The 21055-nt window shown below is 47.0% G+C and overlaps 2 protein-coding genes and 1 long non-coding RNA gene across 6 annotated transcripts in view; 2 read left to right on the forward strand and 1 right to left on the reverse strand.

Annotated features, from left to right (window-relative positions):
• Positions 1-1865, reverse strand: part of LOC140419756 (uncharacterized) — a 25769-nt gene extending 23904 nt beyond the window's left edge. For 2 of the 3 annotated variants that reach the window (XR_011946011.1, XM_072503739.1), the window contains exon 1: positions 1671-1865. The gene's annotated coding sequence lies outside the window, so the exon portion shown is untranslated. Of the gene's footprint in view, positions 1-1064 lie in introns of all 3 variants that reach the window. The other variant, XM_072503740.1, reaches the window with a different exon arrangement.
• Positions 1570-7804, forward strand: LOC140419759 (uncharacterized). Its single transcript, XR_011946013.1, has 2 exons — positions 1570-1676; positions 3843-7804. It is a non-coding gene; the product is annotated as an uncharacterized lncRNA (long non-coding RNA).
• Positions 7805-15806: 8002 nt separating this feature from the next.
• LOC140419752 (uncharacterized) lies at positions 15807-20587 on the forward strand. Of its 2 annotated transcripts, none has more exons than XM_072503723.1 (2): positions 15807-15852; positions 16351-20587. In XM_072503723.1, the coding sequence occupies exon 2, from the start codon at positions 16708-16710 to the stop codon at positions 17875-17877; it is 1170 nt and encodes a 389-aa protein (XP_072359824.1). In that variant the 5' UTR covers positions 15807-15852; positions 16351-16707; the 3' UTR covers positions 17878-20587. The 2 variants fall into 2 exon arrangements, with proteins under 2 accessions (XP_072359824.1, XP_072359823.1); XM_072503722.1 differs by lacking the exon at positions 15807-15852 and adding an exon at positions 15894-16030.
• Positions 20588-21055: the final 468 nt, after the last annotated feature.

Here is a 21055-nt window from a genome sequence, read left to right on the forward strand (position 1 = left end):
TGAACAGTTTTAGTTTCTATGGAACTATTTGTTGTCTTGTTCCCCAAAGCTGTAAATCCCCGTCCCATACACCCTCCTCCCTGGTCTGAAATCCAAATAAAGTGTCAGATAATTCTTTCTTTCTCCTTTGAACAAATTTATACAACTAACGTAACAACATGTTTGATCATTCATTTCAATGCTGTCGTGACAAACATTAATCTGAATCACCCTGACCGACCAGGCAGAATAACAGACTTGTGTTTAGAACTCACTGTGTGGAGATTAAATGAGCAATCATGAAGGTGGTTTCTCCAAACCTCCCAGTGTTTCCGTCCTTCTTGCTCTACTACTCCAATTAAGTTAAACCTGATACCGGTCTCAGGACCTATTCTGATTTTTGGTTCTCTTCCTGTTGCCTAATAAACTCAAATTAAATATTGAGAAAACTGAAGCCACTGTTTTCAGTCCCTACTCCAATCGCCATTCCCAAAATACCGAATCCATCCCTCTCCCTGGTAACAGTCCCATTGCAACCTCAGTGTCACATTTGATCCCAAGATGAGTTTCTGATCTCATATCTATGCCATCACTAAGACTGCCTGTTTCCACTTACATTACAGCACCCGGTCTCACTCCTGACTCAATGCATCTGGTGCTAAAGCCAATTCATGCTTCCGTATGCTCCAGACTCGACTGTTCCAATACATTCCTGGTTGCTCGCTCACATTCTCCCGTAAACTTGAAACCATTCAGATGTCTGCAAACATAATTCACCGTAATTTCTTTTCTCCTATAACCCCTGTGCTCCGAGACTTGCATTCGCTCCCAGTCAATTCTCACCCTTGTTTTCAAATCCCTCCATGGCCTTCATCTCTCCCTATCACTGGAATCTCTTAAAGCCCCATAACCCTCTGAGATATCTGCACTCCTCTAATCCTGGCCACTTGTGCACTCTCTATTATAATTGCTCTGCCACTTGCGGCCATGTTTTCAGTTCCCTCGGCCCCAAGGACTGGATTCCCTCCCTAAACCTCCCCGTCTCCACCTCACTTTCCTCCTTTAAGACTCAATTTAAAACTCACCTCTTTAATCAGGTTTTTGGTCACCTGTCCTAATATCTCCTTGTGTGTCTGGGTGTCTCACTTTGTTTTATAATGTTCCTGTGAAGTTGACTGGGATGATTTATGATGTTAAAGGTGTTATATAAATAGAAGTTGTTGTTGTTGACTGTAACCCTGACCTCCTGCTTTACAAAATCCCATTGGTTTCACAACAAACTCTATCTCTGATGTTTTGCCCCCTGCGGGTTTGCAGCCTCTATAAAGACGGCGGCCGGTAACTCAGGCCTGTCACTGGGAGCAGGCCGCAGCTGTCCCCCCCCGCTCGATGCAAACCCGGATTTGGGGCCTCCAATAGGTTTCATTGAAACCTCCCAACCGAGTCCAGTATCGGCATTGCGCATGCCCCAGTTCACAATGGACGGGAATGATTGACGGCATCTCTTAACCAATAGAGTGCAATGGGTGGGTATGGAGGACCAAGCGGTCGCGGCTGGTCCTCCAACCAATCGGAGTGAATAAGGGGCGGGGCTGAGCCCGGAGGGCCCTAATTATAAACTGGAGCATGCGCCATGCCGTTCATAGTTCAGGATTGAGGCGGTTGTGTTGAAAGTTATGGCTGTGACATACCGTCGGGTGAGTCCGCAGGGAGGAATAGAGCCGGCGGGTGGGTGGGGAGGCTTCATAAACACCCCGCGCAGGCCTGAAACCTCCAATACGGCTGATGTACGGCATCTGAACCGGCGAAAGCTGCTCAGGCTTTTCCCCGACACAGGCCCGAGTTCACAGCCACCATTCTTCTCGGGCGACTGTGTTTGACCTGGCGCATGCGCCAACATTGAGCCCAAGGTTCTGTCCCACCAATTCACTCCGATTGGTTGGAGGACCAGCCGCTTGCGTTCGTCCTATTGGTCAATACCTGCCGTCAATCATTCGGGCATTGTGAGCTGGAGCAAACCCTTCAGAATTATGTGGAGATGCCGGCGTTGGACTGGGGTGAGCACAGAGTCTTACAACACCAGGTTAAAGTCCAACAGGTTTGTTTCAAATCACTAGCTTTCGGAGCACTGCTTCCACTGCTCACCTGAGGAAGGAGTAGTGCTCCGAAAGCTAGTGTTTGAAACAAACCTGTTGGACTTTAACCTTGTGTTGTAAGACTTCTTACTGTTCAGAATCATTGTCAGCTCCCTGGTTTGCAGCTGCGGTGCTTGTTAGAACATAGAACATTACAGCGCAGTACAGGCCCTTCGGCCCTCGATGTTGCGCTGACCTGTGAAACCACTCTAAAGCCCATCTACACTATTCCCTTATCGTCCATATGTCTACCCAATGACCATTTGATGCCCTTAGTGTTGGCGAGTCCACTACTGTTGCAGGCAGGGCATTCCACGCCCTTACTACTCTCTGAGTAAAGAACCTACCTCTGACATCTGTCTTATATCTATCTCCCCTCAATTTAAAGCTATGTCCCCTCGTGCTGGACATCACCATCCGAGGAAAAGGGCTCTCACTGTCCACCCTATCCAATCCTCTGATCATCTTGTATGCCTAAATTAAGTCACCTCTTAACCTCTCTAATGAAAACCGCCTCAAGTCCCTCAGCCTTTCCTCATAAGATCTTCCCTCCATACCAGGCAACATTCTGGTAAATCTCTGCACCCTTTCCACTGCTTCCACATCCCTCCTATAATGCGGCGATCAGAATTGCACGCAATACTCCAAATGTGGCCGCACCAGAGTTTTGTACAGCTGCAACATGATCTCATGGCTCCGAAACTCAATCCCTCTTCCAATAAAAGCTAACACACCGTATGCCTTCTTAACAACCCTCTCAACCTGGGTGGCAACTTTCAGGGATTTATGTACATGGACACCGAGATCTCTCTGCTCATCCACACTGCCAAGAATCTTACCATTAGCCCAGTACTCTGTCTTCCTGTTATTCCTTCCAAAATGAATCACCTCACACTTTTCTGCATTAAACTCCATTTGCCACCTCTCAGCCCAGCACTGCAGCTTATCTATGTCCCTCTGTAACTTGCAACATCCTTCCGCACTGTCCACAACTCCACCGACTTAAGTGTCATCTGCAAATTTACTCACCCATCCTTCTACGCCCTCCTCCAGGTCATTTATAAAAATGACAAACAGCAGCGGCCCCAAAACAGATCCTTGTGGTACACCACTAGCAACTGCTTCACATGCAACCTTCTTCGTAAAACAGCTGGGAGTGGGCGGGGCTTCAGGGTTCCAGTGACCAGGTGAGAAAATGGTGCTTCATTGGTTTTATTCTGACTCTGCACAGGGGAAGTTGAGAACTGAACCCAGCCAGACTGGAGGGAGGGGGTAAACTGTAAGGATTGTAATAGCGACCATGGTTTGACGGGCTGTCCAACTCTCATGGTGAAAATGAAGGCACAGCCTGCCCTGGAAGACCATATGAGTGGTAGGTGGGATTCCACCAAAGCTGAGGCTAGGCCGTGTGGGGGCAGTTTCTGCCAGAGCTGCTGGAACACAGAGACAGTAAAGAACAGGGTTCTATTCCTTGACAAAGGTCCAATTTGTTGGACAAACAGCATCCATGCAGCCTGGGACAGTGGACTCAAATACAGAACTATCCTGTAAAATATGGGATGATTAGTCAATCTGAGATCTGCATTCCAGCACAGAGAGGTGGGAGAATGTATGGGATTAGGATTTATTGCTTTGCAGGTACAAGTGAAGAAAATGTGCTTCATGGAAAATAAAATTGTCTTCAGAATTTCATTCCTGTATTTACATTTTTGTGAACTCCTTTTCCAGGGCATTAGAATGGGTGGATTTACAAACAGGAAGCTCACATTGAACATCACAGCATGATCTGACAGAGTCACTGATTCACCACGGCGTGAACATCATCCGTCTTTGAATTTGGAAGGAGAAATGTTTGCATGTTGTGTCGGTGTAACACCAATTGAAACATCAGTGTGACAGGAAAAACATCAAGACAGACTGGAAAAAGAGCTTTAACCAGTGAAACAGCCTGTAAAAAAAACATCACAGTGGGGACAAACCGTATACGTGTTCTGTGTGTGTGGACAAAGCTTCAACTGATTGTCCAAACTGGAGAGACCCAGGGAAACTGATACCATGCAGAAACCATGGAAATGTGAGGAATGCAACAAAGGATTCAATTCTTCATCCCGGCTGGAAATCCATCAACGTGTTCACACTGGGGAAAGGCCGTTCAGCTGTTCAATATGTGAGAGGGGATTCACTCAGTTATCTGGCCTTCGGTTACACCAGCGAGTTCACGCTGAGAAGACGCCATTCAGCTGCACAACCTGTGGAGAGAAATTCAAGTCCTTATCCATCCTCACTGAACACCAGCGAATTCACACTGGTCAGAAACCATTCATTTGCTTTGTGTGTGGGGAGGGTTTCACTCAGGTATTCACCCTCCAGTCACACCACCAAATGCACACAAACCAGGACCCATTCAGGTGCATCACCTGTGGAGAGAGTTTTAGTCAGTCAGCTGACCTCAGTGAGCACCAAAGCACTCACACTGGAGAGAAGCCGTTCACCTGCCCTGTGTGTGGGAAGGGATTCCCTTGGTCATCCCAACTGCTGACACATCAGTGGGATCACACCGGGGGGAGACGGTTCACCTGCTCCTTGTGCGGAGCGGGATTCACTCAGTCACAACACCTGCTGAGACACCAGCAAGTTCACAAGTGAGTGCAGGGACTGGAATCTGCTGTTTTGCTGCTGCTAATCACATCCAGGATTGATAGTCTGACAATATCCAGTTTGATTCTGCTGCTGATAACAATCCCTTTAACTGGCTGCAGTTTAATATTCTGGAGATGTCACTGATTTTCGGGGCTGCAATGTCTCTTTTTAAAAGCACCACCTGTGATCTTTCTCCTTAATTCAAGAACTCTCAACAGAAACTTGTTTAAAATAAATATGAACTTTTTACTTCAATCTTAAATTTGAATGTGATGCAAAATCTGCAGTTCAGTGTCTGAAATGTTCTGCTAATTAACATCTCCAATGAGAAACACTTCATCAATCTTTCCTGATCATTCTTACTGACTTCTTCAGAGTGGCGTATCCATTATGCAATGAAATTCCTAACAGGCACATCAACAGTGATGTTGATGAAATTTGGAAGTCACTCAGTTGAATAATTTCTGACACAGCAGCAGCAACACTTGGTAAAGGTGGAACCCACAACAAAGACTGGTTTGAGACCCATTCAGCAGAGATGACATCTGTACCTGATGTACAACAGCTAGAACACTTGAAAGTAACCAGGACAGATGTATAAAAGACGGTGAGGTACTGTGGGAATAAACATTGCATCAGCCGACATCAATAATTCCAAACTGCCTGTGACAATGGAAATAGATGTGCTGAGTTTGATGTGACTAAGGGCGCTTTGTCTTACAGTCACCAAAGTTGCCCTGAAATTGTCAGATTGTGAAGTTCTTACTGACCGAAACAAACAGATGTCCCGCTGGATTGAACATAACTGTGAGCTGTCATCCCATGAGATAGACATCTCCCAGTCTCCGATTGTCTCGCAGATTCCTGACATGGTTGCGTTGGAGCAGGAAACCTCTTCTTGAGCTGGAAAAGCCCATTAATTGCTGAGCAAGCAGAAAGGCACCCGGCAAGGATGGAATTCCAGCTCAACTGCTCAAACACAAAGTCCCATCGACTGTCACACCTTCCTGACTACCTCCTTCTCTGTTGTGAGGTTGTCAGCTGCTCCTCATTTCGAGGGTGATATCTACTCAGAGTCACGTGTTTCTCTTATTTGTCTTCATGTGACTGGAGAAGGTGACTCTCAGCAGCAGATCTTGGAACCTTGGGGCAAGGTGTCCCATGTATAGTGGGATTTGCTCTCTTTGCCTCTTCGTTAAGGTTTTGGAACTCAAAGCGTGACACAGCTCGATGGACAGGTTTGTTGCTATAGTAACTGATTAGGAGAAAACACTTCCCAGTCATCAGGTCAATGCTTATTACATAATGTTTATTAGACCGGTACAGGCTTCGAGAGTCGAAGGGCCTTTTCCTGTGCTGTACTGTTCTTTGTTCTTTGTTCACGTTTAATGTGTGAATCAAACATCGCACATTCAATCTGGTTGAAATTGAAATCCTCAGCAAGTTTTACAGGAGCCTGCAGACTGATGAAACTCTGTTATGCTGTCTTTGTGCTCCTGTACTGCTCTGTATTTAACAGGAGTCTGCAGACTGATGGGACTGTGTTACACTGTCAGTGTGCTCCTGTACTGCTCTGTATTTAACAGGAGTCTGCAGGCTGATGGGACTCTGTTACACTGTCAGTGTGCTCCTGTACTGCTCTGTATTTAACAGGAGTCTGCAGACTGATGAGACTGTGTTACACTGTCAGTGTGCTCCTGTCTGGAGAGAAGAGAGCTCTGAACCACTGTATTATCTCTGTTCTCCAGATCAGGTAACTAATTTTAAATATAATGGAATTTTATTCAAGAAACCTGTTCACAGCCCAAAGTCTGAATTGCTGTGTAACGGACATCATAAAATTCCGATATAGACAAAGGAATCAAGCTAAAACAATGGAAATCTGACAATCCTGTGATAACAACAATTAACAAATTAATCAGATAACAGGGAAGTGGTGGACGGAATCTTAAAAGAAGGAATATTGATTTAAAATTATATTACAATTGGAGTTTGTACAGTCTCCCCCTGTTTGCGTGGGTTTCACCCCCACAACCCAAAGATGTGCAGGGTAGGTGGATTAGCCACGCTAATTGGAAAAAATGAATTGAGTATTCTAAATTTTTTTTAAGGAAAAAAAAAAAATATTGCAATTACAGACCAATACACCATTTACCCCCGCTTTTTTTTCCGATACACCATTCCTATATTACAGGCTTTGCAGTAGATTTATATTTATTGTCACTTGTACCGAGGTACAGTGAAAATTATTGTTCTGCGTACAGTCCAGTCAGATCGTTCCATACATGAAAAACATAGGACATACGGTAGATACACAATGTAAATACATCGACCTAGACATCGGCTGAAGCATACGGAGTATGGTGCTACGCCAGTGAAGATGTGTAAGAGATCAGTTCAGTCCATAAAAGGGCTTTTTAGGAGTCTGGCATCAGCAGGTAAGAAGCTGTTTATGAATCTGCTTGAGCGAGTTCTCAGACTTTTGCGTCTTCTGCCTGATGAAAGAGAGAATATCCCGGATCGGAGAGAACTTTAATTATGCTGCCCACTTTCCCAAGGCAGCAGGAGGCGTAGACATAGAGTCAATGGATGGGAGGCAGGATCGCATGGTGTCCTGGGCTGTGTTCACGACTCTCTGCAGTTAAAATCACTCCAGTGCAGAAGGAGGCCATTGAGTCTTCACCGAGCCTCTGAAATAACACTCCACCTAAGCCTATATACCCCTTCCCTATCCCAATAACTCCTAACCTAAGCACCTTTTCTGGGCACAAATGGACAATTTAGCATGGCTAATCCACCTAAGAAATTATCTTGGGCCGATCAGTTACCATAACAAGCTGTGATACAGCCAGATAGGATGCTTTCTATGATGTATCTGTAAAAATTGGCAAGAGTCAATGTGGAAATACCAAATGTCCTTAGTTTCCTGAGGAACATATGAAGTACATCTAAAGCTCATCATTTAAGTATTTCACTGAGGACCAGAACCATGTAAGGAATGACTCTGTCTGTATTATTACAGAGCTGTTAATAAAGTCAGTGAAAGACAATGTTATTGGGAGTTTGATTCTCTGGTGTCTGAAACCACAAGATTCAATGTTTAGAGTCAACAAGATGAACAAGGAAACACATCAGGGCCCAAAGCTCCAGCTGGATATTCACAGGAGAAAGTCTGTTATCAAACACCTCGAGTGGAGAGAACAGAGAACGATCCCATCTGTAAGAAACCCTCAAAACATCTGTAAATATCTTTCAAATGCTGACAGGTTGCAGCTGTCAGTTTCCATCACATTGAAGCCAATGGAAGGTTAGAGAACGGTTATTCTAGAACTAAAATCACGAGTTAGATCACAGCTAGAGTACGGAGTACAGCTCTGGTCACCACATTACAGGAAGAATGTGATTGTACTGGAGAGAGTATGAAAGATTTATCTGGATGTTTCCAGGATTGGGGAATTTTAACAAGAGGAACGATTGGATCGATTGTTTTCTGTGGAACAGAGGAGGCTGAGTGGACATTTATGAAATGAAAATGAAAATCACTTATTGTCACAAGTAGGCTTCAATTAAGTTACTGTGAAAAGCCCCTAGTCGCCACATTCCGGCACCTGTTCGGGGAGGCTGGTACGGGAATTGAACCGTGCTGCTGGCCTGCCTTGGTCTGCTTTAAAAGCCAGTGATTTAGCCCAGTGAGCTAAACCAGATGAGGGTCCCAGACATAGTGGATCAGACGGCAGAAGGACCTATTTCATTAACAGGCAGCTCAGTAACCTGAGGGCAGAGATTTCAAATATCTCTTGGAAGGATTTGAGGGGAATTGAGGATTTTCTTCACCCGGGGTGGTGGGGATCTGGAACTCTGTCTGAAAGGGAGGTAGCGACAGGAACCCTTGTCACATTTAAAGACACCCCGATATGGAGTTTCTGTGACCTGCAGGGCTACAGACCAAGAGGTGGAAAGTGGGATTAGACTGGATAAGGAATTTTCAGCCAACACAGACACAATGGGCTGAATGGCCTCCTCTGTGCTGTAAATGTCTAGGATTCTGTGATGACAAGTGATCCTCGAGTTTTTATCCAAGACAGACCTCAGCGCAGTCAGTTAGTCCAAGTGTTGATGTGATGGATCAAGTTAAGAGGTGTCAGGTACCAGGAGCAGTGATTCAAATGGAAATATCAGTAAATCCTGATATAGTTTATCTGTATGTGGTTCCATTTTAATAACTTAGACCATTAGACATAGGAGCAGAATTAGACCACTCGGCCCATCGAGTCTGCTCCGCCATTCAATCATGGCTGATATTTTTCTCATCCCCATTCTCCTGCCTTCTCCCCGTAACCCCTGATCCCCTTATTGATGAATGAATGACCTTCTCCTGAATGTGACCCTCACACACTTTAGATTTGATTTGATTTTTTTTGTCACGTGTATTATGGGCCAGGGTTTAGAGAACACCAAAGTATATCATGAAGTTCACCTGACCCACAACTTTTAATAGATTTTGGTTATAAGGAGCTCAAGGGCCCACTTTCCAGGTGTGATGCATCAGAGATCTTAAGTATTTTTAAATAAAACAATGTTTATTCTATGAATCCAGTTAACATTTTATAAACACACATTAAACATCTTATCAACTACCAACACTGATTCCCCCCCCCCCCCCCCCCGCAAAAGATACAGTGCTCTATAGGTAATCCTTAGTAACTTTCCTAACAACATTCCAAAAGCCAAACCTTTTTCCCTACAAAAACAGTATGTTTGCATTCCTTACAGAAATAGATATTACTTTGAAATTATCAAGTGAGCTGGAGACATTCTTTAGCATGTAGAGAGAGAGACCAAAATACACCTTCTTGGCTTGAAAGCAGCTCCCCAACTGAAAACCGAAAGTAAAACTCAGAGCCAAAAGCAGCTTCCAGGTCAAAACGAAAGTAAAAAACAGAGCCCAGCTCCACCCATACAATGACATCGCTGCAGTCACTTGCGAAGACAAACATTTCTTAAAGTGACATTCCATGACACGTGTACCAAGGTACAGTGATAAGTATTGTTCTGCGTACAGTCCAGGCAAATTGTTTCATACATGAATACATAGAACATACTATAATAATTAATAATCATAGCACATACCATAAATAATGGTTATAAAAGATGTAGGAAGAGGATCTTTAGGGGAGAGCTCGCAGAGAGTCACCCCCTCCGGCGCCATCTTGGGGGAAATTATTTTTAAAATTTAAGATCCACCTGCATCCTGTTGTTTTTTGTGCCCAATGTCAATCAGGAAGAGAAAGAGCTGACCAGATTCCCTTGTAGTTGGCCTCCTTGGCTCGATACCGGTGTTTGGAGAAATGCTCAACCAGCTCTCCAATCTCTTTGCTCCTGCTGCAACTAAAGAAAATCTAACCAGCATCCCCTGACATTCAATGGCATCATGACTGAATCCCCCAATATCTTGTCGGCCATCGGGGTACACCACGTAGGCGTACTGGGGGTTAGCATGGAGAAGATGGACCCTCTCGACCAACGGGTCCGATTTGTGGCCCGCACGTGTTTTCGGAGCAGGATGGGTCCGGGAGTTGCCAGCCAGGATGGGAGCAAGGTCCCAGAGTTGGACTTCCTGGAGAAGACAAGGAGACGTTCGTGAGGTGTTTGGTTGGTTGTGGTACAAAGCAGTGACCGGATGGAGTGGAGGGCATCCGGGAAGACTTCCTGACAGCGGGAGACTGGGAGATTCCTGGACCGTAGGGCCAGTAGGATGGTCTTCCAGAACGTTCTGTTCTCCCTCTCTACCTGTCCGTTACCCCGGGGGTTGTAACTGGTCGTCCTGCTCGAGGCAATGTCCTTGCTGAGCAGGAATTGACGCAGTTCAGTGCTCATAAAGGAGGACCCCCTATCACTATGTATGTAAGCGGGGAACCCGAACAATGCAAAGATGCTATGGAGGGCCTTGATGACGGTGGTTGTGGTCATGTCGGGGATGGCGAATGGGAACCGGGAGTACTCGTCAATCACGTTCAGGAAGTACGTGTTGCGGTCGGTGGAGGGGAGGGGGCCTTTGAAGTCCATGCTGAGGCATTCAAAGGGACGGGAAGCCTTTATAAGGTGCACTTTCTCTGGCCTGTAGAAATGCGGTTTGCACTCAGCGCAGATTTGGCAGTCCCTGGTGCCTGTCCTGACCTCCTCGATGGAGTAGGGCAGGTTGCGGGTCTTGATAAAGTGGAAAAAGCGAGTGACCCCCGGGTGGCAGAAGTCCTCGTGGAGGGCTTGGAGGTGGTCCACTTGTGCGTTGGCACATGTGCCGCGGGACAGGGCATCAGGAGGCTCGTTTAGCTTCCCGGGATGATACAAGATCTCGTAGTTGTAGATGGAGAGTTCGATCCTCCATCGCAAGATCGTATCGTTTTTTATCTTGCCCTGCTGTGCATTATCGAACATGAAAGTAACCGACCGTTGGTCAGTGAGGAGAGTGAATCTCCTGCCAGCCAGGTAATGCCTCCAATGTCACACAGCTTCTACTATGGCCTGGGCCTCCTTTTCGACTGAGGATTGGCAGATTTCGGAAGCATGGAGGGTACGTGAGAAGAAGGCCGCAGGTCTGCCCGCTTGGTTGAGAGTGGCCGCCAGAGCTACATCGGACGCATCGCTCTCAACCTGGAAGGGGAGGGACTCGTCGATGGCATGCATCGTGGCCTTTGTAATGTCTGCTTTGATGCGGCTGAAGGCCTGGCGGGCCTCTATCGACGGGAAAAGCTGTGGATTGGATCAGGGGACGGGCCTTGTCCGCACCGTTGGGGACCCACTGGGCATAGTAAGAGAAAAACCCTAGGCAGCGCTTCAGGGCCTTGGAGCAGTGAGGGAGGGGGAACTCCATAAGGGGGCGCATGCGTTCAGGGTCGGGGCCTATAACTCCATTTCGCACTACCTAGCCGAGGATGGCTAGGCGGTCAGTGCTAAACACGCATTTATCCTTGTTGTATGTAAGGTTAAGGATCTTTGCGGTCTGGAGGAATTTTCGGAGGTTGGTGTCGTGGTCCTGCTGGTCGTGGCCGCAGATGGTGACATTATCGAGATACGGGAATGTTGCCCGTAAACCGTACCGGTCAACCATTCGGTCCATCTCGCGCTGGAAGACCGAGACCTCCATTGGTGACACCGAAGGGAACCCTTAAGAAGTGATAGAGCCGCCCGTCTTCATCGAAGGCAGTGTATTTGCGGTCACTCGTGCGGATGGGGAGAGGGTACGCGTCCAGCTGCGTAAATCTGGTGATGGTCTGACTGTAGTCGATGACCATTCTATGCTTCTACCCGGTCTTTACCACCACTACTTGAACTCTCCAGAGACTGTTGCTAGCTTCAATGACTCCTTCCCTCAGTAGCCTTTGGACCTCTGACCTCATAAAGATCCAACCCTGGGCACTGTACCATCTGCTCCTGGTGGCAACGGGTTTGCAATCCGGGGTGAGGTTCGCAAACAGGGAAGGCGGATCGACCTTGAGGGTCGCGAGGCCGTAGACAGTGAATTTGAAAGTTAGACTTTGGAGATTACACTGGAAGTCTAAACCTCGGAGTGTGGCCACGCAGAGGTGGGGAAGGACGTAGAGCCGGTAATTTATAAACTCCCTTCCCTGGACTGTGAGGTTTGCTACACAAAACCCCTTTAGCTCTACTGAGTTGGAACCGGAGGCCAGGGAGATTTTTTGATTAACGGGGTGGACGAGGAGAGAACAGCGCCATACCGTGTTGGGGTGTATGAAGCTTTCCGTGCTCCCAGAGTCGATTAAGCAGGACGTCTCGTGCCCGTTGATTAGTACTGTTGTTGTAGCAGTTGAGAGTGTTCGAGGCCGGGACTGATCCTGGGTCACTGAGGCTAATCTCAGCAGTTGAGTGTTCTCTTTGGGGGGGGCTGCGGTCAGCCGAGCTGGGGTCCTGGGAGTCCATCCAAGATGGTGGCTCCCATTGGTCGCACATGGCTGGGGGTGCACAAAATGGCGGCGCCCGTCCACGGGACAAGATGGCGGCACCCGGGGGCCGCACGTGGCCCTGGAGTAGGAAGATGGCGGCGCCCGCTGGCCGCACGGGGACCGTGGAGAAGTTTGTGGTGGAGACCGCGGCAACCGCACGGGCCTGGCATACCACCACGATGTGACCCTTTTTACATCATCCCTTGCAGGTGGATGCGCGGGCCGGACAGCGCTGCCGGGGGTGCTTGGCCAGCCCGCAAAAGCAGCAGCGGGGCCCCCCCGGGGTTGCCAGACCGCATTGCAGCACAAGGTTGTGGGGGATGGGGGTTGTCTCGGGGTCGGCTGCGGAGGGGTTCCACGCTGCCCAGGGGGCTGCCGCGCGGTCGGGAACGTAAGCGCGGGCGTTTCTGGAAGCCACATCCAGGGAACCTGCAAGTGCCGGTGCCTCCTTGAGGTCTAGGGTGTCTTTTTCCAGCAATCGCTAGTGGATTTGGGAGGACAGCATACCTGCCACGAAAGCGTCCCAGATCAAGAGTTCTGTGTGGTCGCTCGCCGAAACTTGTGGGCAGCTGCAGTTTCTCCCCAACACCAGGAGCGCACGGTAGAATTCTTCCAGCGATTGCCCAGGGATTTGTCGCCTCGTTGTTAGCAGATGTCGGGCGTAGACCAGGTTTACCGGGTAAATATAATGTCTTTTTAGCAGCTCTATTGCTGCATCGAAATCTTCCGCGTCCTCAATGAGGGTGTAAATTTCCGGGCTCACCCTCGAGTGCAGGGCTTGCATTTTCTGTTCTCCCGTGGGTGTGTTTTCGGCCGTCCCGAGATATCCTTTAAAACACGCCAGCCAGTGCTTGAAGGTTGCCGCTGAGTTCGCCGCGTGGGGGCTGAGTTGCAGGCACTCCGGCTTGATCCGGAGCTCCATCCTTTTAAATCTAGCTTATTAAATTGATGCACGATCAATGACCACTAAAGCGAGGTTGTAGTCCAACTGAAGGCTTGAATAAGCTAGATGTTTCCCCCAGCAGCTCAGATACAGAGTGAAGGCTGCTGGGGCGGCACGGGCTTTTATACCCCGCCTTGCAGGGCGGAGCTACCATACAGCTTGACCAATAGGAAACATACAGTATCTACCAATGGTGTTCCAGCATTGCCAGGTACCGTAAACCCTCTACACAGACTACCACAGTGCTTTGAATCTTGAGTGTGTTTTTACATTATCACAACTGTCTCCATGATTTTAACCTTTTCACCCCAACTTTCAGATTAATAATGTAAGGGTGATCATTAATTACATCCATGATCTTGAATTTAATTGTCTTTTTAGTATTAGATTTTAAAAATTCAAAGTAGTATTCATCAAATACGGTTGGAATCATAGATTTTCCTCTTTAACAGCCACCTCTTAGGATTTTCATGGACCCTGTTAACATCTTACATTTCTCAAGTTCCTTAACAAAAGTGAACATTCCATGTGGCTTCACAGAAACAAAAGCTATCAAGCCAAAGGAATCACAGCCAAAGAAACACCTAAAAATCAACTCTGACCAAGCTTCTGCTTACCTCTCCTAATTAGGGTCTTAAAATAGAAACAGCAGAAGCCACTATGGAAAATGAATTTGACAATCCTGAGACAGACAGTGTCAATGAGATCCCCAGTGACTTTGTAACCTCCTCGAGCCCCACAACCCTCCGTGTAAATACAAGTTGTTGGGGTACACTCTGAAATATACAATGTCAACCCGATTTCCCTCATCCACCAACACAGTAACTTCTTCACAAAATTCAAAGAGGATTGTAAGACATGACCTTATTTTTCAGAAGCCATTGAGATTCTCAAATGGCTCCTTCTCTATCCCAGTGATCAGAAACAGAATCTATAAGGCTCCTCAAGCATCTTCCCTGTGATTGAGGGGCTTGTCGTTCCCTGTCTCTGATTTGGAATGTGAGAACTACATGGGTTACCTTCCAATCTCAGGCAGCAGTCCTTTTTAAAATTTAGAGTACCCAATTCATTTTTTCCAATTAAGGGACAATTTAGCGTGGCTAACCCACCTAACCTGCACATCTTGGGCCGTGGTAGTGAAACCCACGCAAACACGGGGAGAATGTGCAAACTCCACCCACATGGACAGTGACCCAGGGCCAGGATCGAACCTGGGACCTCGGAACCGCGAGGCAGCAGTGCTAACCACTGTGCCGTCGTGCTGACCCTCAGGAAGCAATCCTTGACTCTATCGACCCGTTGATGATGCAGCAAAGACTCAGGGCTACTGTCCCATTTCTTTACACATCCTGGCTTCAGAAAATCCCTTTTGCTTCAAAATATCCTCTCATAGTTAGAACATGGGCTGAATAACCGACTCCTGTTCCTATTTCTGATGACTTAATTCAATCTGCGACTCCTAATTAGAATTCCAGAAAACTAAATTGTTTCATGTTTTGTTGACAAATGGAGTTTTAGAATCATAGATTTGCCACAGTGCAGAAGGAGGCCTTTCAATCAATTAAATCTTCATCAATCCTCTGATGCCCTATCCCAGTAATCCCACATAACCTGCACATCATTGTCTGCGGGAGGAAACCAGAGCACCGGGAGGAAGCCCACGCAGACACGGGGTGAAAGTGAAAAATCCAGGCAGTCACCAAGGTTAGAATCAAACCCAGGTCCCTGGCGCTGTGAGGAAACAGTGCTAACCACTGTGGCACTGTCCCATCCCTAAGCAACATTTAACAAAGTAATCCAATGAATTAGTGCAATTACCATAATCATTTAGAGAGAGACTGGTAGGGATTGGGAGTGATATTGTTCAGTTTTATACCATTCTATTATTCAATGATTGTGACATTAAATGCACTATGCACTGCCCAGAATGCACCACGCGAGTGATGCCGTCATTCTCTCAGAATGGCAGACACGCGCAGGCGCGGGAAGGGTTCTCTCCCACCACTGGCTGGTCTGCGCGGAGCATGCGCAATGAGAAGCTGCGAGGGGAACAATGGTCCAATACCCAGCAGACCCCGCGGTGGAGAATGTCGCCACAACAGGGAACGGCGACGCATGCGCAGTGCCGCACAGTTTTCCGAGCATGCGCAGTATGTGTGAAGGTGACAGACCCTTGTTTGTTGCTCCGCTGACGGTGAGGATCGGGGGGGGGGCGGAGGAGTGGATGCGGCGGGAGGGCGAGGAGGCTTCAATGACGCCCGGCGTAGGCCGCAAATCCCCCCAAAACAGCTGCCGGTGCCCCGTTTGAGGCTACAAGGCTTTTACCAGGAGCAGGCCCTGGTTCACGGTTCTCATCGTGGTTCAGCGGCGAGGTGGGTGCTTATGCGGCCATCTTGGTGACGTAACACCGAGTGGGCGGGGCTTCAGGGTTCCAGTGACCAGGAGAGAAAAAGATTTTGTTGTCAGTCTGCAGACAGGAGCTGGAGAATTGAACCCAGGCAGAGGAAAGAAATGGTGCAGATGGTGAGATGGGTTTGGATTGCAGCCCAGGGAGGAGGGAGAGTGTGTGGGACTGGGATTGACAGCTTTGGGGGAACAAGAGAGGAAAAAATGTTCCAGAGAAACTAGAATTGTCTGTTCTGAATTTCTATCCAGCACTGATAGTGCTAAATTTTGTAACCACCTTTTACAGGGTATTAAAGGGGGAGGATTCAAAGACTGGAAACTCAAACCAAATATTACAACAGCATCTGGCTGAGTTAATGGCTTCATCAGTACCTGGATATCAATGGCCTTTGAATGTGGAAGGAGAAATGTTTCTCTGTTCTATCTGTGGCAGAAGAGTTCAAAGGTCAGTGTGATTGGCAAAGCACAGAGACACACACACACACATCTGAGTGACAGTATTCCAGTACACTGACTGTGCAAAGTGTTTGAACCAATTACACAGCCTGCTTCATTCACAGACAGGAGAAAACGTTCAAGTATTCTGTGTGGACAAGTCTTCAACTGACCATCCGAACTGGAGAGAAACAAGGACACCCGCACCATGGAGAAGACATGGAAATGTGGGGACTGTGGGAAAGCATTCAATTATCGATGCCTGCTGGAAACACATCGGCGCATTCACACAGGAGAGAGACCGTTCACCTGCTCTGAGTGTGGGAAGGGATTTACTCGATCAGCTGGCCTCATGTCACACCAGCGAATTCACACAGAAGACAGACCATTCAGCTGCACTTTCTGTGCAAAAAGGTTCAGGCATTCGTCTGCCCTCACTGCACACCAATACACTCACACTGGGGAGCGACCGTTCACCTGCTGCACTTGTGGGAAGGGATTCACTTGTTCTTCCGCTATCACTGCACACCAGCGGGTTCACACTGGGGAAAGGCCATTCACCTGCTACAAGTGTGGGAAAGGATTCACTCAGTTATCCAACCTGCTTACACACCAGCGAGTTCACACTGGGGAGAGGCCATTCATCTGCTACAAGTGTGAGAAGGGATTCACTCAGTTATCCAGCCTGCTGACACACCAGCGGGTTCACACTGGGGAGAAGCCTTTCACCTGCTACACTTGTGGGAAGCGATTTACTCAGGTATCCAGCCTGCATACACACCAGCGAGTTCATTCTGGGGAGAGGCCATTCATCTGCTCTGAGTGTGGAAAAGGATTCACTTTGTCATATCTGCTTCTGATGCACCAACAAGTTCACACTGGGGAGAGGTCATTCACCTGTTCCGTATGTGGGAAAGGATTCTCTAAGTCATCCCACCTTGTGAAACACCAGCAGATTCATACTGGGGAGAGGGCATTCACTTGCTCCGAGTGTGGGAAGGGATTCGCTCAGTCATCCCACTTGCTGACACACCAGTGTGTCCATCCTGGGGAAAGATTGTTCAGCTGCTCCTTCTGTGGGAAGGGATTCACTCAGTCAGCCAGGCTCATGTTACACCAACGAATGCACTCCAAGGGTAGAGCATTCAACTGCATATCCTGTGGAAAGAGATTCATGTCTTCATCTAATCTCCGTACACACAAGCGTGTTCATACCGGGGAGAGACCATTTACTTGCTCAGTGTGTGGGAAGGAATTCACTCAGTCATCCAGCCTGTTCAGACACCAGCGAAGTCACACTAAGGAGAAAGTTCACAAAGGGCTGAGACCGAACATCGACGCTGTGGGAAGGGATTCACTCAGTCACGATATGAGCTAAGACATCAGAAAGTTGTCAAGTGACTGTCGATATTGGATTTTGATGTTTATGCTGTTGTTAATGGTCTGGATTCATGGTCTGATTCTGCTGATGTTAACAAACCCTACAACTCGCTGCAGTTTAATATTTTCAGATGTTACTGATTTTCAGAGCTACAACGTCCCATTTTAAAAGCACTATCTGTGATATTCTGCTTCATTCAACAGGAACAATACAATTTGAACTTTGACTTGAGTCGTAAATTGATGTTTGATGCAAAATCTACAATTCAGAGTTTGAAAGGTTCCACTGATTAACATCTCCAATTAGAAAGTGCTGATTAATCCTTGTTGATAATTGTTACTGACTCACACATTCTTCACAGTAACATGTCCATTGTGAAATTAAATTATCAAGGAGCATTAAACAAAACAGTGAAATATTTCACAGGCACATCAATTAAAACTTCATCAATCAATATTGATGAAACTTGGAAGTCACTGAGTTCAATCATTTATTTTTTTTAAATAAATTTAGAGTACCCAATTCATTTTTCTCCAATTAAGGGGCAATTTAGCATGTTCAATCCACCTACCCTGCACATCTTTGGGTTGTGGGGCCGAAATCCACGCAAACACGAGGAGAATGTGCAAACTCCACACAGACAGTGACCCAGAGCCGGGATCGAACCTGGGACCTCGGCGCCGTGAGGCAGCAGGGCTAACCCACTGCGCCACCGTGCTGCCCAGTACAATCATTTCCGACACAGCAGCAACAGACAGGGTTAGGGAATTGGGCGGGGGAGTGGGCCGAGGTAGAGTGCTCTTTCACAGGGTCGCTGCAGACTCGATGGGCCAAATGGCCTCCTTCTGCACTGTAAAGATTCTACAGGATTCTTTGCTTCTGTGGTAAAGGTGGAGCCCACAACAAAGACTGGTTTCAGACCGACCCAGCAGAGTTGACATCTGTCATTGAAGCAAAAAGCAAAGCCGACCTGATGTAGAACATCAACCCAACACCGAGAACACTGCATCATGTGAAAGTAGCCAAGATAGTTGTGTAAAACACGGAGAGATTGTACAAATAAACACTGGACAGCCAACATCAGTAATTCCACACTGCCTGTGATAACAGAAATCTGTGTGCTGTGAAGAAGATGGCTCTGGGTCTGACCATCACCAAAGTCGTTCCCTTGAAATCCCAGATGGTGACATCCTGACAGATGTAAACAGATGTCCCGCTGGGTTGAACATGACATCTCCCAGTCGCTGTTTGACTCTCCTGCAGCTTCCTGTTATGGTTAAAACATAGAACATACAGTGCAGAAGGAGGCCATTCGGCCCATCGAGTCTGCACCGACCCACTTAAGCCCTCACTTCCACCCTATCCCCGTAACCCAATAACCCCCCCTAACCTTTTTGGTTACTAAGGGCAATTTATCACGGCCAATCCACCTAACCTGCACGTCTTTGGACAGTGGGGAGAAACCGGAGCACCCGGAGGAAACCCACGTTATCACGGGGAGAACATGCAGACTCCGCACAGAGAGTGACCCAGTGGAGATTCGAACCTGGGACCCTAGTGCTATGAAGCCACAGTGCTATGTACTTGTGCTACCGTGCTGTACCATGCTGAGTTGGACAAGGCCATTGATTGCTCAACAAGCAGAATGGCACCCGGCAAGGATGGAATTCCAGCTGAACTGCTCAAACACAAAGTCCCATCGACCGTCACACCTTCATGACCTCCTCCTCTGTTGGGAGGTCGGAATCATTCCATGTGCATGATGCTAAAATCATCACAACAGATAAAAACAGCAGTGACAGAGGAGATCGCAACAACTACAGGGATGTCTCTCACTCCTTAGCAGCACCGCAAAGACTTTCACTAGGGTCATGTTTAAAAGATTCATCTGCCTGCAGACTGAGTGTATCCAGAAGCACAGTGCGGTTTCTGTGCTGACAGATCTACAATGAACATGATCTTCACACACCAGCTAATAATAATCTTTATTGTCACAAGTAGGCTTACATTAACACTGCAATGAAGTTACTGTGAAAAGCTTCTAATCACAACATTCCGGCACCTGTTCGGGTACACGGAGGGAGAATTGAGAATGTCGACATTACCGAACAGCACCTCTTTCGGGACTTGTGGGAGGAAACCGGAGTGCCCGGAGGAAACCCACGCAGACACGGATACAACGTGCAGACTCCACACAGACAGTGATCCAAGCCGGGAATCGAACCTGGAACCCTGGCGCTATGAAGCCACAGTGCTAACCACTGTGCTACCGTGCCGCCCAAAATGAACAATTGGTATTTAATCTTAAGAGTCTGTGCTGAGAAAAGTGACATGTTCTAATTATTGACTGAAAGTAAATCTTTAAGTATGAATTGCAATTTATTTGTACAGTTATAAAAGACAGTGAAAAGTTGGGTTCTCTGAAGTTAAACTTCAGCCTTAACTTTGTGCATTGGATTTCGCAAGCTTTTGGAATTTCCACCCTCTTTAAGTATTTTTGGTCTAAGTAGGTTGAAGCTTTGGGTTACCTGTGAAAGCTGATCGTCTTGCTTTTATTTTTCTTTTGTTTTATTTGAGTCACTTGCCTGAAGAAAGAGGGGGAAAAATACAAATTTGGGTAAAGCTGAAAAAGTTGCCAAAAGTATAGAGAATACAAAGTTTAAAATGGTGTTATCGCATATCTGAAAATAAAGTTATGTAAAGTCAACACAGTTGTGCACATTTGAGAACGTTTGTTCGAACACCTTTGAGAGCAGAGAAGTTAACCCTTTCCACTGACAGCACAGTGACGATTTGAACTGAAGACTTCGCCTTTTCAAGATTTGGCTTCATCCCATTTGGTATCTTTCAAGACAAAATGTTTAAGAATGGAAAATATCGGAGTTATGTCCAAACTGATTACAAATTCCTTCTGTCTCTGATCTACAAACATATTATGTGAATATTAAATTGGACAGAAAGTCCCTCAGTTGTTCCTTTATAGTCTGTTGTTCTGAATGATGACAGTATTAACCTCCTCCCTAACCTGTCCTAACCCTTCTGCCCGTTCACCAACTGAAACCAGGGACTCCTTGTTCTCATGGTGGTATTCCCTGTCTGCCGAGTTATTCCATTAAATCAGCCCCTGAATTGTTTGTGGATTGTTTCATCCTGCTGCCATATTTCAGTAACAAAT

Source organism: Scyliorhinus torazame, chromosome 5, assembly GCF_047496885.1.
Source record: "Scyliorhinus torazame isolate Kashiwa2021f chromosome 5, sScyTor2.1, whole genome shotgun sequence".
In the NCBI taxonomy this organism is placed as follows: Eukaryota; Metazoa; Chordata; class Chondrichthyes; order Carcharhiniformes; family Scyliorhinidae; genus Scyliorhinus; species Scyliorhinus torazame.